At 42.1% G+C, this 15,305-nt stretch overlaps 1 protein-coding gene across 4 annotated transcripts in view; it reads left to right on the forward strand.

The window, feature by feature from the left end:
• OGDH (oxoglutarate dehydrogenase) overlaps positions 1-15,305 on the forward strand; it is a 75,811-nt gene that overhangs the window by 2,953 nt on the left and 57,553 nt on the right. For all 4 annotated transcript variants that reach the window (XM_059934255.1, XM_059934254.1, XM_059934256.1 and 1 more), the window contains exon 2: positions 10,854-11,102. In XM_059934255.1, coding sequence (XP_059790238.1) covers positions 10,854-11,102 — 249 coding nt within the window. The remainder of the gene's footprint in view (positions 1-10,853; positions 11,103-15,305) is intronic.

Genomic DNA, 15,305 nt, shown 5'->3' on the forward strand with positions numbered 1-15,305 from the left:
GTGTAGTGATTGTGGTTTTAATTTGCATTTCCCTGATGTCTAGTGATATTGAATGTCTTTTCATGTGTTTATTTGCCATAGGTATATCCTCTTCAGTGAAATACCTCTTCATATCTTTTGCCCATTTTGTAATTGGATCATTTGTCTTTTTTAATGTTTCATTTTGAGAATTTCTTATACATTCTAGTCCTTTCCTGGATATGTGGTTTGCAGATATTTTCTCTAGTCTGTAGCTTGTCTTTTCATCTTCTTAACAGTATCTTTTGCAGAGCAAAAGCTTTTAATTTTGATCAAGTCCTGTTTATGAATTTTGTCTTTTATGTGTTGTACTCTTAGTGTCAAGTTAAGAACTCTTTGCCTGGCTCTAGTTTCTCTTACATACTTTTCTAAAAGTTTTATAGTTTTGTGTTGTACATTTAAATCTATAATCCATTTTGAGTTGATTTCTGTATAAGGTGTGAAGTCTAGTTTGAGTGGTTTCTTTCTTTTCTTTTCCTTTCATTCTTTCTTTTTTTTTTTCCCCTCCCCATAGGTATCCAACCAGCAGCATTTGTTGAAAAGACTGTTCTTTCTCCATTGAATTGCTTTTGCTCTTTTGTCAAAAATCAGTTGGTTGTGCTTGTGTGGGTCTGTTCTAGAGTTCTCTATTCTGTTCCATTGGTCTTTTTGTCTATTTCACCATCAGTACCACAGTCTTGATTATTGCAGCTACATAATAAATCTTGAAATTAAGTAGATTGGTTCTTCCCACTTCATTATTCTTTTTCAAAATTGTTTCAGCTGATCTAATTCCTTCACCTTCCCATATAAATTTTAGCATAATCTTGCCTTTATCTATAAAAATTCTTGCTGGGATTTTGATAGGAATTGTGTTAAAGTTGTTTATCAATTTGGAGATAACTTCTTTACTATGTTCAATCTTCCAATCCTTAAACAAGGTATGTCTATTTATTTAGGTTTTTTCCTTCCTTCATTAGTGTTTTCTAGTTTTTGGCATACAAGTCCTGCACATGTTTTGTTAGACTTATACTATTTCCTTTTAAAAAATTTTTGTTTTCATGTGTCTGTTGATAGTTTGTAGAACTACAGTTGTTTTTTGTATATTTATCTTATATCCTGTGACCCTGCTGAATTCACTTATTAGTTCTATGAGTGTTTTTGTAGATTCCTTGAGATTTTGTCATAGATAATCATGTTATCTGCAAATAGTAGTAGTTTTATTTTTTACTCTCTGTTACATATAAGCATATGTTTAGTTCCTTTTCTTGCCTTATTGCACTGGCTGCAACTCTCAGTACTACGCTGAGTAGTAGGGATGAGTGGACATCCTTACATTGCTCCCAGTTTTAAAAAGATGCGTTCAGTCTTTCACCATTAAGTATGTGTTTGCTGTAGACTTTTGTGGATGCTTTATATTAAGTTAAAGTTCCCCTTTATTCCTACTTTTCTGAGAGTTTTTATCATGGTTGTTGAATTTTATCAAGTGCTTATCTGCATCTATTGATATGAGCATGTGATTTTTCTTCTCTAGCCTGTCAGTATGGTAGATTACATTGTTTTTTGAATATTGAACTAGCCTTGCATCCCTGGAATAAACCCCGTTAGGTCATGGTGTATAATTGTATTTATATATTGCTTAATTCTATTCGCTAAATTTTGTCAAGGTTATTTATTTATTTATTTGCATCTGTATTCATATGAGTTTAAATATGAGTTTAAAGCTTTTTTTTCCTTTTTCTTTTTTCTATCTTTGTCTGGATTTCATTTCAGGGACATACTAGCTTCATGAAATGAATTGGTAAGTTCTCCTCCTTGTATTTTCTGGAAGAGATTTTGTAGGATTGGAGTTAATTAATCTTTAAACATTTGATAGAATTCTGTAGTGAAACCATCAGGGCCTGGAAATAACGTTTTCTTTTTTTTTTTTTTTTCCTGCACTGCATGGCTTGCGGGATCTTAGTTTCCCAACCAGGGATCGAACCCGTGCCCCCTGCAGTGGAAGTGCAGAGTCCTAACCACTGGACCACCAGGGAATTCCCTGGAAATTACTTTATCAGGAGCTTTTAAATTACATGTGAAATTTCTTTAATAGTTATTTCAAATTGGGTGAGTTGTGGTAGTTTGTACTTTCGTTGAGTTTCTCTGTATCCTTGCTGACCTCATGTCTAGCTTTTCCATCTCTTGTTGAAAGGGGTGTTGAAGTTTCCAACTATAATTGTAGGTTTGTCTTTTTCTCCTTTCTCTTTTATTGGTTTGATTCACATATTTTGCAATTATGTTGTTTGGTGCATACACATTTAGAATTGCTGTATCCTCTTAGTGGATTAACCGTTTGTCATTAATATCTCTGTCTGGTAATTTTCTTTGCTCTGATGTCTACTTTATCTGATGATAATATAGTCCTCCTGCTTTCCTTTGATTAATGTTTTCATGGTATATAATTTTTCATCCTTTCACTTCCAACCTTCCTGTATTGTTACATTTGAAGTTTCTTATATTATTGGATCCTGTTGTTTTATCCATTCTGCCAATCTCTGTTTTCTAATTGGTGTATTTAGGTCATTTACATAACATACCAAGTAATTATTGATGTGTTAGGACTTAAGTCTGCCATTTTATCCTTTATTTCCTTTTTTGTTTTTTGTTCCTCTGCTTTCTTTATCTTGACTTCTTGTGGGTTACTTGAACACATTTTTAAATTCTGCTTTTATTTATATGTAGTGTTTTTGAGTATATCTGTTTGTGTAGCTTTTTTAGTGGTTGTCTAGATATTATATATACATAGTTTATCATAGTATACTGGTGTCATCATTTTATCAGTTTGAATGAAGTATAGAAACCATATCTCTGTTTACATCACTTTACCCTACTCCACTTAAAATTGTCTTTTAACACATTTTTGACTGGAGATGTATTACGGCCACAGACGTTAGTTTCTGCAAAAATCCCCCAGTCAGTAATGTGTTAAATATTTCCTTTATGGACATATCATTAGAACCACATCAGATGTGTTGAAATTTTTGCTTCATCAATCACACGTCATTTAGAAGATTTCTAGAGGAAAAGGAAATTATATTTACCCATATATTGTCTTTCTGTTGTTCTTTCTTTCTTCATGATGTTGCAGGATTCCTTTTATCATTTACTTTCTGTTTACAGGATTTCCTTTAGCCATTCATTTTGGGTAGGTCTTCTGGCAGCAGATTTTTTTAGTTTTTCTTCATCTAAGAAGATCTTAATTCCCCTTTTGTTCCTGAAGGATATTTTTGCTGGATATAGGATTCTGGATTAACAGTTGTTTTCCTTCAACACTTGAAAAGTGTTATGCCACTTTCTCCTGGCCTCCATAGTTTCTGGTGAGAAATATGCTATTCAAGTTGTTTGTAGTTTTCAAAAGCTTGTGATGGGTCTTGGAGTGGATTGCTTTGGGTTTATTTTGTTTGGGGTTCTCTCAGCTTCTTGAATCTATAGGTTTATGTCTTTTTGCCAAATTTGGGGAGTTTTCAGCCATTGTTTGAATACGTTTTCAGCCCCTTCCTCTTTCTGCTCCTCCTGAGATTCTGATGACATTTATATTCAGCATTAGGTCTTTTGTTATAGTCCCACATGTTCCTGAGGTCCTGTTCTTTTTTTTTTTTTCCCCAGTCTGTTTTCTCTGTTCAGATTGCGAAATTCCTTTTGTTCATGTTTGTTCATGTTCATGTTCACTGTTTCTTCTTTCTTCAGTTTAACCTATCCATCAAGTTTTTTATTCTGGTTATTGTAATTTTCAGTTCTGAAATTTCCATTTGGTTCTTCTTTATATCTTCTTTTTCTTTACTGAGGCTTTCTACTTTCATTTGTTTCAAGCATGTTCCTAGTTGCTTGTGGAAGCATTTTGATGCTGGCTCTTTGAAAATCTTTGCCAGATAATTCTAACATCTGTGTCATCTTGGTGTTGGTGAGCTTCCTCTGACACTGCCGGGGTGGGGTAGGAGGTGCTGCCTGGTTATGGAGGTGGAGGCTCCTCACCTGGCCTCCTTGGTATCTGTGGGTCGGGACTCCTTGTTACTGCTGTGTGGGTGTAATTTCCCAATTACACCTTTGTGATTCCACCCTGCCTGGGAAGGCAGAGGTGCTGCCCTGTTACTGCTGGGCGAGTGTAGAATCCAGGCTCCCTCCTAGATAGTTGGGGTGGGGATGGAAGTCCTTGAGCTCCTCTGACACTACCAGGTGGAGTGGGAGTGGGCCACAGTGTTTCTGTGGGGTTGGTTGCAGTAGAGTGGTTATTGTCTAAAAATATTCTGTCCTGCTAGGCTGCCCCATTCCTGGTCCTTTGGCCAGAGAGGGCAGACTTTTACTGCAGCTTTTTTTTGGGTCTACATTAGTTGGTATTTCTGGGTTACCAGCTTCTTCAGAACCTAGCCTGGAATATATGAGGCAAAAGGAAAACCGAGAACTCAATGCTCAGTCTTTTGGGGCCCTGAAGTCCCTTCCCAGTCTGTCTCCTCTCTACCTTTCAGAATCTTTTGTTTTGTTTTGTGTTAAATGAAGCATCTCATGTTTTTAGCTGCATTTAGTGGGAAACAGAAGTCCTGTATGTGCTTTTTAAATTTTTAATAAATATTGACAAGTGTCCTTGCTTTCCATAAAAATTTAATAATTTCTACTTTAACCAACACCTTTAAAAAGTGCCTGTTTACCTATACCATACACCACTGCAGTCAGGGCACCTTTGGTAACACAGTGCTGGTCTGGGAAGGATGGATCAGTCTTCAGACCCACGCACTGAAGCTTGTTTGGGGTTCCCACTTCAGAGGTGGAAGTGCCCCCCCAGCAATCTGGTCAGCTACCCACTCCAAATTTACTTCTGTTTAGTTTTACCTTGGGAACTTCAGCTTTTTAAGACATATCATTAGGTGTGGAGTGGGTTTTTTTTTTTTTTTCTGGTAGGTTGTAGTCCTTTAGTCATAAAAATACTTTTTTAAAAAAAATAAATTTATTTATTTTTGGCTGTGTTGGGTCTTCGTTACTGCTCGTGGGCTTTCTCTAGTTGCAGTGAGTGGGGGCTACTCTTCGTTGCGATGTGCGGGCTTCACGTTGCGGTGGCTTCTCTTGTTGTGGAGCACGGGCTGTAGGCACGCGGGCTTCAGGAGTTGTGGCATGTGGGCTCGGTAGTTGTGGCTCGCAGGCTCTAGAGTGCAGTCTCAGTAGTTGTGGCGCACAGGCTTAGTTGCTTCGCGGCATGTGGGATCTTCCCGGACCAGGGTTGGAACCCGTGTCCCCTGCATTGGCAGGCGGATTCTTTTTTTTTTTTTGATTTTTTTTTTTTTTATTTATTATTTAATTTTTGCTGTGTTGGGTCTTCGTTTCTGTGTGAGGGCTTTCTCCAGTTGCGGCAAGCAGGGGCCACTCTTCATTGCGGTGCGCGGGCCTCTCACTATTGTGGCCTCTCCCGCTGCGGAGCACAGGCTCCAGACGCGCAGGCTCAGCAATTATGGCTCACGGGCCTTGTTGCTCCACGGCATATGGGATCCTCCCAGACCAGGGCTCGAGCCCGTGTCCCCTGCGTTGGCAGGCAGATTCTCAACCACTGCACCACCAGGGAAGCCCTGGCAGGCGGATTCTTAACCACTGTGCCACCAGGGAAGTCCCATAAAAGTACTTTTAAAGTGTGCAAAGTTCTTTCATGTTTGTATCATAGTTACAAAAAACATTGAGGGAGCAGAAGTGATTGCTGCCTTCACTTTATGGCAAAGGAAACTGAACACAGATCAAGTGACACATTTAAGGCTCACACAGCAAGGAAGAGTCACTCTGCCTGTTTGCCCTGCAGGCTCAACCGCCGTTTCTGTCTAATAATGGCAAAATACCTTTGTAGTTTAAGCGTACTCTGCACTACCTCTCAACCCCTCAGTTTATGTTTGATGAGGCATCACAAGTGAAAGACGTTGCATCCTCTTGAGATTCTCAACCAGTAAGAGAAAATTGGTACTTGTGCTCTCTCTGTACATAATGTCTTTGTATCACTGCTAAAACTAGAATAATGGATTAACAGCCATAGGTATGTAGTAAGCATTGTTTTCTTGGTTCATCATGAAAATCTTAATGCGTCCAAAACAAAACCAAAAACAAAAAACAAAAAACCTCTCAAGGTAAGTTTTTTAAAAATGGTTCTTAGGCGACACACAATGGTAACAATCATTTAACGATGCATGTGTTTTTCCCTAAAAGACTCATGTCCTGAGAAGTTGCCCAGGCTGTTTTTGCCTCTTTAATTACTCCTCTGCCTAGCCAGCATGAGGGTGGTAGACTTCAGGAGTCAGTTTATCTCCTCATCCTGTGAATGGGGAGGTGGCCTTGGGTAAGGTGTGTGCTGCCTGACTGGGGAATGTCCAGGCACAGATAAAGTTCTGTTTTATTTTCCTAAGGACAGAGCACTGAACCCTTAAAAACAAATTTTGCTTTGGTTTTGGGGGGTTTTTTAATGTTATTTTTCTCAAATGTATAGATTTATACTTGCATCTTGAAATTAATGGGTTACAGATAGTGTCACTTTGTGTACTTTATTGATAGGGATAGGCTCGTTTATGTTTCTTCTTAGACTTTTTTAAAAACAACTTTATTGAGGGGCTTCCCTGGTGGTCCAGTGGTTGGGACTCCATGCTTCCACTGCAAGGGGGCGCGGGTTCGATCCCTGGTTGGGGAACTAGGATCCCACATGCCGCGCGGTGTGGCAAAAAAAATAAAAAATAAAGTTTAGGTTTGGGCAAATCTGTTCACAAACATTTAAAAGCAAAAAACTTTATTGAGGTATAATTCATATACCATACAATTCACCCATTTAAATTGTACAATTTAACATTTTACAGTATGTCAGAAGGTTGTGAAACCATCAGCATTATCTATCAATAGTTTTAGAACATTTTCATTCCCCGCCCCCGCCCAAAAAAAAAAAAAAAAACCATACCCATTAGTTGTCATGTCTTATCCTTGCTATCCCCAGTCCTGGGCTTTCTGTCTGTATCAATTTGCCTCTTTTGAACATCTTCATATAAATGAAGTCATACAACATGTTGTGTTTTTTGTGTGTGAATGACTGTTTTCACTTAAAAGTTTCAAAGTTCATCTATGTTGCAAGAGATGTCAGTATTTCATTCCTTTACGTTGCCTAATACTATTACATGGTATGGCTATACCACATTCTGAATACCCATTGATCAGTTGATGGACATTTGAGTTGTTTCCACTTTTTGGCTTGTATAATGCTACAGTGAACATCCGTGTACAAGGTCTTGTGTGGACGTATGTTTTTGTTTTTCTTGGTTGTATACCTAGGAGTGGAGTTGCTGAGTCGTATGGTAATTCTATGTTTAACTTTTTGAGGAACTGCCAAACTGTTTTCCAAAGTGACTGCACCAGCTTACATTCCCACCAGAATTGTATGAGGGTTCTAAATTCTTCATGTTCTCTCCAACACTTGCTTGTATTGATTGTATCTAATCTAGTGGGCATGAAGTGGTATCTTGTTGTGGTTTTGATTTGCATTTTTTTCCCTAATGACTAATGATGTTGAGTATCTTTTAATGTGCTTATTGGTCATTTGTGTGTTTTCTTTGGGAAAATGTCTGTTTGTATCCTTTGACAATTTTTAAAAAATTAATCAATTTATTTATTTGGCTGCGTCGTGTCCTAGTTGTGGCACGAGGGCTCCTAGTTGTGCTGCATGCGGCCCGCAAACTCTTAGTTGCGTCATGTGGGGTCCAGTTCCCTGACCAGGGATCGAACCCGGGCCCCCCTGCGTTGGGAGCGTGGAGTCTTAACCACTGCGCCACCAGGGAAGTCACTTTTGGCAATTTTTTGATTGGGTTATTTTTATTTTCATTATTGAATTATAAGAGTTCTTATCAGCTGTATGATTTGCAAATATTCCTTTTACTCTTAGACTGTCTTCTCTTTTTTGATGGTGTCCTTTGAAGCACGAAAGTTTTTATTTGGATGAAGTCCAGTTTGTCTATTTTTTTTGTTGTTTGTCCTTCTGGTGTCCTAACTAAGACACGTTGTTTGTCTCAAGGCTATGAAGATTTACTCCATTTTAACTTGGAAGTTATAAAACTTTGAAGAGTCTTACAGTTTTAGCGCTTACATTTAGGTCTTCGATCCATTTTGAGTTAATTTTGTATATGGTGTGAGACAGGGGTCCAAACTTCATTTTTTCACATGTGGATCTCCAGTTGCCCCAGCACCGTCTGTTGAAAAGATTATTCTTTCCCCATTGAGAATTTTTGGCCCCCTTGTCAAGTAGAAATATTGTTCTAAACCACAAGTCAGAACACTTGGACTTTTTGGACAACCCGAAGCTTTCATGAAAGTGTTTGAACAATTCAATGTTTCTGCCAGAAATGGTGCACTATTCATAATGTTGACTCTGGAATTAGAAGCATGGAATCTGAACCTACCAAAATCTGAAATGTATATACCTGCTGTCTGCTCTGTGGGTCCATCAGATCGTGGATAGAGAACAGCTGTTTCTGGTCTTCCCGGGGTGGAGGCTGGGGATGTTGAGCCATCTGCTGAAGGGCAGGTTTTCCGATGAGTCATCTTAAGGGAAGTTTGAAAATTGCTAGTAACAGTGCTCGGCAACACTGAGCTATTTGTCAGATTCGGTGACTGTAGATAGCTAGGTAACGTGGTTTGTTCATAGTATCATATTGGAAGGACTGCATTGGGAAGAACGCATGAAACGAGCAGTTTTGTGCTTGTCAGTGTGGTGCCTGTTAATTGGGTATCGCAGCAACTGAATAATGACAGTTACTAGAGGTGATGATACTGCTGTGTTCTAGGAGAAAACCCCAACTCAGAGGCCATCGAGTGTTTCAAGCTGCCTAGATAATAATGACATTGGAGGAAAAAAAATGAGTATTTTCCTTTGGACCTGAATTTTTAAAAAATTAACGTGGAAAGCAGCAGTAGTAGTATTTTTGCCATCAGTGTCTTTCTTTGTCTGTCTATTAGAGAAAATGGGAGTATAGCTGGAGGTAGGAAGAACTACTGAAGTTACTTAAGGTTAAAAAGAAAAGGAGTAAAAAGAAAAGGAGTTAAGATGGCATTCTATAGCAAAATATAGGCTTGTTCATCTCTAATTTTTAAGGAGCAAGTTTTTGTTTGTTGTTTAGTTTGTTTTTAAAGTACCTGTTCTGCTTTTCCCTTTTGCTGACCTGTCTTTTCTGAGCAGCAGAACAGGCCAGACACACTCTCTGTCAGTGTCCTTTATGTGTATTCTGATCATATTTGGCTTAAGAGGAAAGGTTCTTATAAACAGTGTAGAGGATAGTTTATGTAACATTTATTTCTGGGTAGTTCTCAGCATGTCTCAGAGCTTGGATTTCCTTCAGGCAGGAGTGGAGGTGGGGTGTAATTCCAACTTTACAGCCAGGGCACTTGCTTCAAGGCAGATTTAAGGGCAACCATGTGTTAGGCCAGCAGGCACCGTATCTCAGGGCAGAGGGCTGTGGTGAGCCTCGCCCCTGCCCTGGGGCTCCCTTCCCCTCCCACAGCCTCTCTCGCTTTGACTGGAAGGTGCCAGGATTTTTATGGGGAGAGGAACTGCACAGTGTCCTTATCCCTTCCTGACTGGGTCCCTTCCTGGAGGCATCTGGATTCTGACTTGGAAGATGCTTGGAAGTGGTTCAAGACCCCTCCGGGGACAGTCTAAACTCTTTCATGGTCTGGTGGGTGCATCAGCTGCTTTTGTAAAATGGCTAGTGTAGATAGAGTTACATACTAGATTTAGTAAAATTACAATCCTCAAACTCAAGGTCCATTCAACCTTGGGGAAAACTTAAACTCAGAAAGGTGACCTGTAAAACAAGAGCTAGCCCCTGCCTTCTAGGGAGTTGGTGGGGTTCGTGAAGAGTCCTAACATGTCAAGTTGATGACCATAGAGCGCCCCAAGGTAGGTAGACGCTTCTGTGGTCCTTGCTGCCTTCCTCTTGCGGAGCCCGCTCCCTCGCTGTCAGCCCTCCTCCCGCCCCCAGTCTTAGGGAACGGGGGTCAGCACCCCGGCTGTCCAGCGAGTCCACCTCTCCTGCAGACAAGACGATTCTTGCTCCTCCCCTGTGTTCTTCGCACCTTTCCACCTCTCTGTCTTTCCTCCTCCTGATTCTTATATTTAGAATGCCTGCCGTCCCCGCCTCTCCAGAGCTGAATCCCCCCTGTCCTCCACGCCCTTCCCCAAGCTTTCCCAGCCGCTGGAAAGGGACACCTGGGAGGAGTGGGTTCTCCCATGGAGTTCTGTTGGCATTTTCTGTGCCTCTCAAGCGCTCAGTGCTGTCGCTGTAAGTTTTAATTTTTTACGTTTTTTTTTTTGCTGCTCAAAGATAAATTATTTGAGGGTGAGCAAAATAATTTTCCAATGTCTCCATGTTCTCCAGAATACCGTGAGTCCAGCGGGTACTCGGTAGTCTCCAGATAGATTAGAAAGTATCTTTGTCATTTTACAATTAATATTAATCTAATCATTAATTAATCTTTGTTACCTTTTCCTATAATTGTTTTATACAACGTATAAACTTACAGGGCGTCACATATTTATCATGATATATCGTATCCCTCAAACTAGATTGAAACTTGCAGGCGAAGACCATAACCTCTGCAGCTGTGTTCTCTCCTCCCCATGTCGAGCACAGGCCCTGTACATAGAAGGTTGGTCAGTTTGAGTACCTCCTGCTGTGTCGTGCTCTCTGAAGCAGGGCACGCGGCCACAAATGCATTTACAGGGTCTTTCTCCTCCAGCCACAGTCTGCGAGGTTTTCCCCCAGTAGCCTTGTCTGCTACAATGCTCTTTCTAACTTTTCTTTCTTTTTTTGGTGCAGACAGTCGTGAGAGACTTCAGGACAAGAATGTTTCACTTAAGGACTTGTGCTGCTAAGTTGAGGCCATTGACGGCTTCCCAGACTGTGAAGACATTTTCACAAAACAGACCAGCAGCAGCTAGGACGTTTGGGCAGATCCGGTGCTATACTGCCCCCGTTGCTGCAGAGCCCTTCCTCAGCGGGACTAGTTCGAACTATGTGGAGGAAATGTACTATGCTTGGTTGGAAAACCCCAAAAGTGTACACAAGGTAAGGCTCAGAGGAGCAGGTTGTCTTCGTGTGTTTGGAGTCTTGGCCGATGGTGGCTGGCCGTCCAGGTAAGTGCATGTGTTGTGAGGACCGTCGAGAAGGAAGGCAGGCAGGTGGCTGGAAGCCCCACCGACCCGAGTTCTCTCCGTCAGCCCAACTCGGCCGTCACACCAGGCCCAACTGGAACCGCCTTCTCTGGAGGGGCGTGTCCCTCTCTCCGTGTGCGGCTCAAGGCCTTGCTCCCTGGAGAAGCCAACGTGTTAAACCGGCAAGGATGTAGACAAGCACTTGCACCACTCCCAGGCTCTCACCAAGGCTGCTGCAGGACGGTGATGCCGCAGAAAGGAAGCCCACGGAAGGAGAGACCCCGCAGGAAGCTCCTCTGTCCCTCTGTCCTCGGAACACCTGGAAACCATTTCATGTGATTTCTGTATAAATGACATTTTAGATCAGTATGTTCACGTTTTTCTCTTGTATTTGAAAGTAAATTCTGTGAAGTCTTCCTTCTAATTTCTCTGTGTTAACCGGTGAGGCTCTTCCTTAGAGCCTCTCTCTTCACACGTTTACTTGATACAGAGCGTGCCTAGTGGGAGAACTTCTTCACAGCATTTTGGCCAGTGATATGTATGGGTTTTGATGACCGTTTCTTGGATTTCAGGTCAGGCAGCTGGCCCAGCGGAAGCTGGAGGGTAGACCCCCAAGTTGCTCAGACTCCTTGTGCCCCGTTGCGGGGTGTGTGAAGGAGACAGTACGTGTGAGGTGCTCAGGGTCTGCGCAGAGGAAGTGCCCCCCGGAGGCTGGCTGTCATCACTGTTGATCTGGCTCTTTCCTTGTGAATTTTAGGGACTTGTTATCTAAAGGCAGCCTGCTTCCATTGGGCCCTTGAGCGTAAGCTTTACCCTTTTACCCTGAAGCATTAGTGACATTTAGATTGGGTACGTTTGACTGCGGGAGCCACCAGCCCCGTTTCATCAGGAATGCCACCTCTTGGTCTGAACCTCCTTGCCCAGCAAGGTTTCCATGGCAACCTGGAAGCTGCATTGCTCCGTGAGCAAGATGAGACCTGGTTTCCTATGGGAGGAGATCTGGGGTGTGTTTCCCAAGACTGTAGACAAATGCACTGCCCGGAGAGAAGTGCCTCTGCCTGTGATGTCAGATATTAGCGGTTTCTGAAGACCGTTGCTACGAGGTTATCTCTCAAATAAACTTAGCCCAGAGGTTTCAGAATCAGACTTACATCTTGTGTCCAGGCTGTCCCTTGCCTTCCTTTTCTCAGACGTAACCTCTTTGTGGAACCAACCAAGTCTTCTTAAGTTATATTTGGTTTTAGGGAGAACAGCACCTGAGTGAGTTATTGCGAGTTAACAGGGATCTAGGTCGGGGAACGTCCGTGTGTGAATGCCTGGCGTCACGGGAATGGGTGGCAGTGGAGAAGCACACTGTGGCTCTGCGGTGCAGAGCTCTGGAAAGTGGGGCTGAAAGCATCACAGTGGCTGTGACCATTATTAGTATTTGTATTAATAGCGGTGCAGAGCTCTGGAAAGTGGGGCTGAAAGCATCACAGTGGCTGTGACCATTATTAGTATTTGTATTAATAGTGGTGCAGAGCTCTGGAAAGTGGGGCTGAAAGCATCACAGTGGCTGTGACCATTATTAGTATTTGTATTAATAGCGGCGCAGAGCTCTGGAAAGTGGGGCTGAAAGCATCACAGTGGCTGTGACCATTATTAGTATTTGTATTAATAGCGGCGCAGAGCTCTGGAAAGTGGGGCTGAAAGCATCACAGTGGCTGTGACCATTATTAGTATTTGTATTAATAGCGGCGCAGAGCTCTGGAAAGTGGGGCTGAAAGCATCACAGTGGCTGTGACCATTATTAGTATTTGTATTAATAGCGGCGCAGAGCTCTGGAAAGTGGGGCTGAAAGCATCACAGTGGCTGTGACCATTATTAGTATTTGTATTAATAGTGGTGCAGAGCTCTGGAAAGTGGGGCTGAAAGCATCACAGTGGCTGTGACCATTATTAGTATTTGTATTAATAGTGGCGCAGAGCTCTGGAAAGTGGGGCTGAAAGCATCACAGTGGCTGTTACCATTATTAGTATTTGTATTAATATTGTTATCGTTATTGCTTTAAAAAAACTGTTTAAAAGACTTATTCTGTAGAGCAGTTTTAGGTTTATAGCAAAATTGAGGGGAAGGTACAGAGAATTGCCATGTACCCCTGCCCCCCACGTGCAGTCTCCCCGCCATCAACACCCCCGCCAGAGTTACAACATTTGTTACAGTTGATGAACCTACATTGACGTGTCATCATCACCCAAAGCCCATAGTCTACATTAGGGTTCACTCTTGGTGGTGTGCATTCTGTGGTTTTGGACAAATACATAATGCCATGTATCACCATTATAGTATCATAGAGAGTATTTTCACTGCCCTAAAAATGCTCTATGCTCCACCTATTCTTTTTTTTTTTTTTTTTTTTTTTTTATTTATTTATTTTTGGCTGCGTTGGGTCTTCGTTGCTGCGCGCGGGCTTTCTCTAGTTGTGGCGAGCAGGGGCTACTCTTTGTTGCGGTGCGCGGGCTTCTCACTGCGGTGGCGTCTCTTGTTGCGGAGCACAGGCTTTAGGCGCACGGGCTCAGTAGTTGTGGCACACGAGCTCAGTAGTTGTGCTCCACCTATTCTTGAAAAGTATTTTTATCACATGCTGTCAAGGAAGGTAACGCTTGGGGGTTCTCAGGTTGTGTGGGATGGTCACTGTGTCCATCTGTCCCAGGGATGAGGACAGCACAGTGAGAGGACTACTGACAGGCACAGATGCAGCCTGCTGAGGAAGAATCCAGAGTGAGGATTGGGTCCTTGGGCTCCACGGGTCAGAGCAAGCACCTCTTTAGCACCTCTTTGAGAGATTCTGCGGGGGATATGGGTAAAGGATCTCAAAAAAGGACTTTTCAGTTTAATAAGAGAATACATGCAGATTGGCGTCTTTGGGCCAGATTTTATGTGCTGGTTTCTGTGTCAGGATTCTCCAGGGGACACAGCGTCTTCTTGAGGGAGAGGGACAGGATGGTGTAAATCAGTGGACATTTACAATGGCAGTGTCCCTCCACGGCCATCCCAGCAAAGTGGACTTGATTGCCTCTCCAAGTTGAGTTAGGCCCAATACCTGTTGTATGCTCATTTTTTGAGTGACAGGATCCAGAGCTTTCATCAGATTTTCAAAGGCATTTGTGACCCACGGAAGGCCTTGGAAATCATTGGCTTTATTAAGAATGCTTCGTTTGTGCTCTGTGTTAGAAAAAATAGTTTAGGGAGAGATAAAGAAAATTAGGTTTTAAGATTTAGATTGATCATCTTTCTGAGCTCTCATTTCTGCATCAGATAAGGGATGTCAAATTCCTTGTCCTGAGAGCTGGTTCTGTCATCATTCTCCTCCCTCCCTTTGCAGAGGGCTTATGAGGAACTGCTAGGACTGAATTTTTTTGTTTTCAGCAGAAACAGCACAAATTTAGCATCTCCCCCTCCCTGCCCTTCTACGCTCTGCTTTCCTATTATTTTTTAAACTTTTTATGACGTTTTCAAACATACAATAGGGGTGTCAATTACAAATTGACACTTACCATCTACCTTTATTTACAAGGATCAAATTATGAACTCTGCAGCTGCTGACCTTCAACACCCCCTGAAAGGAGTTCAGGGGGTGGAGATGAGCAATGAAGCACTCTGTGCTCTGGGAAAAGCTGGGAGAACAGGTCTTCAGATAGATATTTTCAGGAGAAGATTTTATGAGCCCAATTCTGTCATCTCCCTGTATCTAGAAAAGTACTAAAATCCTTCATGGTGCTGTGTGCTCCTCGTGACTAGCAACAACCTTCTGCAGAAAATATGTGCTCGATTGCATGTACTCCCCCTTCACCAAAATCACAAATATACTGACCTTCCCCCCTACCCCTTTGGAGCAGTGTCTCGGAGCTATCTGAAATGCTGTCTCCCGGGCTATAGTCCTCATTTTGCCCCAAATAAAACTTAACTCACAACTCTCACGTTGTGCTTTTTTTTTCTTCCCCCAGTTGACAGGAGTGTGAAATGAACCTCCGTGAGGAGACCCATCACGCAACTTCAGTAGCTCTCTGCAGTTTGCCAGTCTTTAAAAATCTGTTCCTTCCCCACTTACTTTTCTGTCATAAATGCATCTGAGTGG

The sequence above is a fragment of the Balaenoptera ricei genome, chromosome 9 (genome assembly GCF_028023285.1).
Source record: "Balaenoptera ricei isolate mBalRic1 chromosome 9, mBalRic1.hap2, whole genome shotgun sequence".
Taxonomy (NCBI): Eukaryota; Metazoa; Chordata; class Mammalia; order Artiodactyla; family Balaenopteridae; genus Balaenoptera; species Balaenoptera ricei.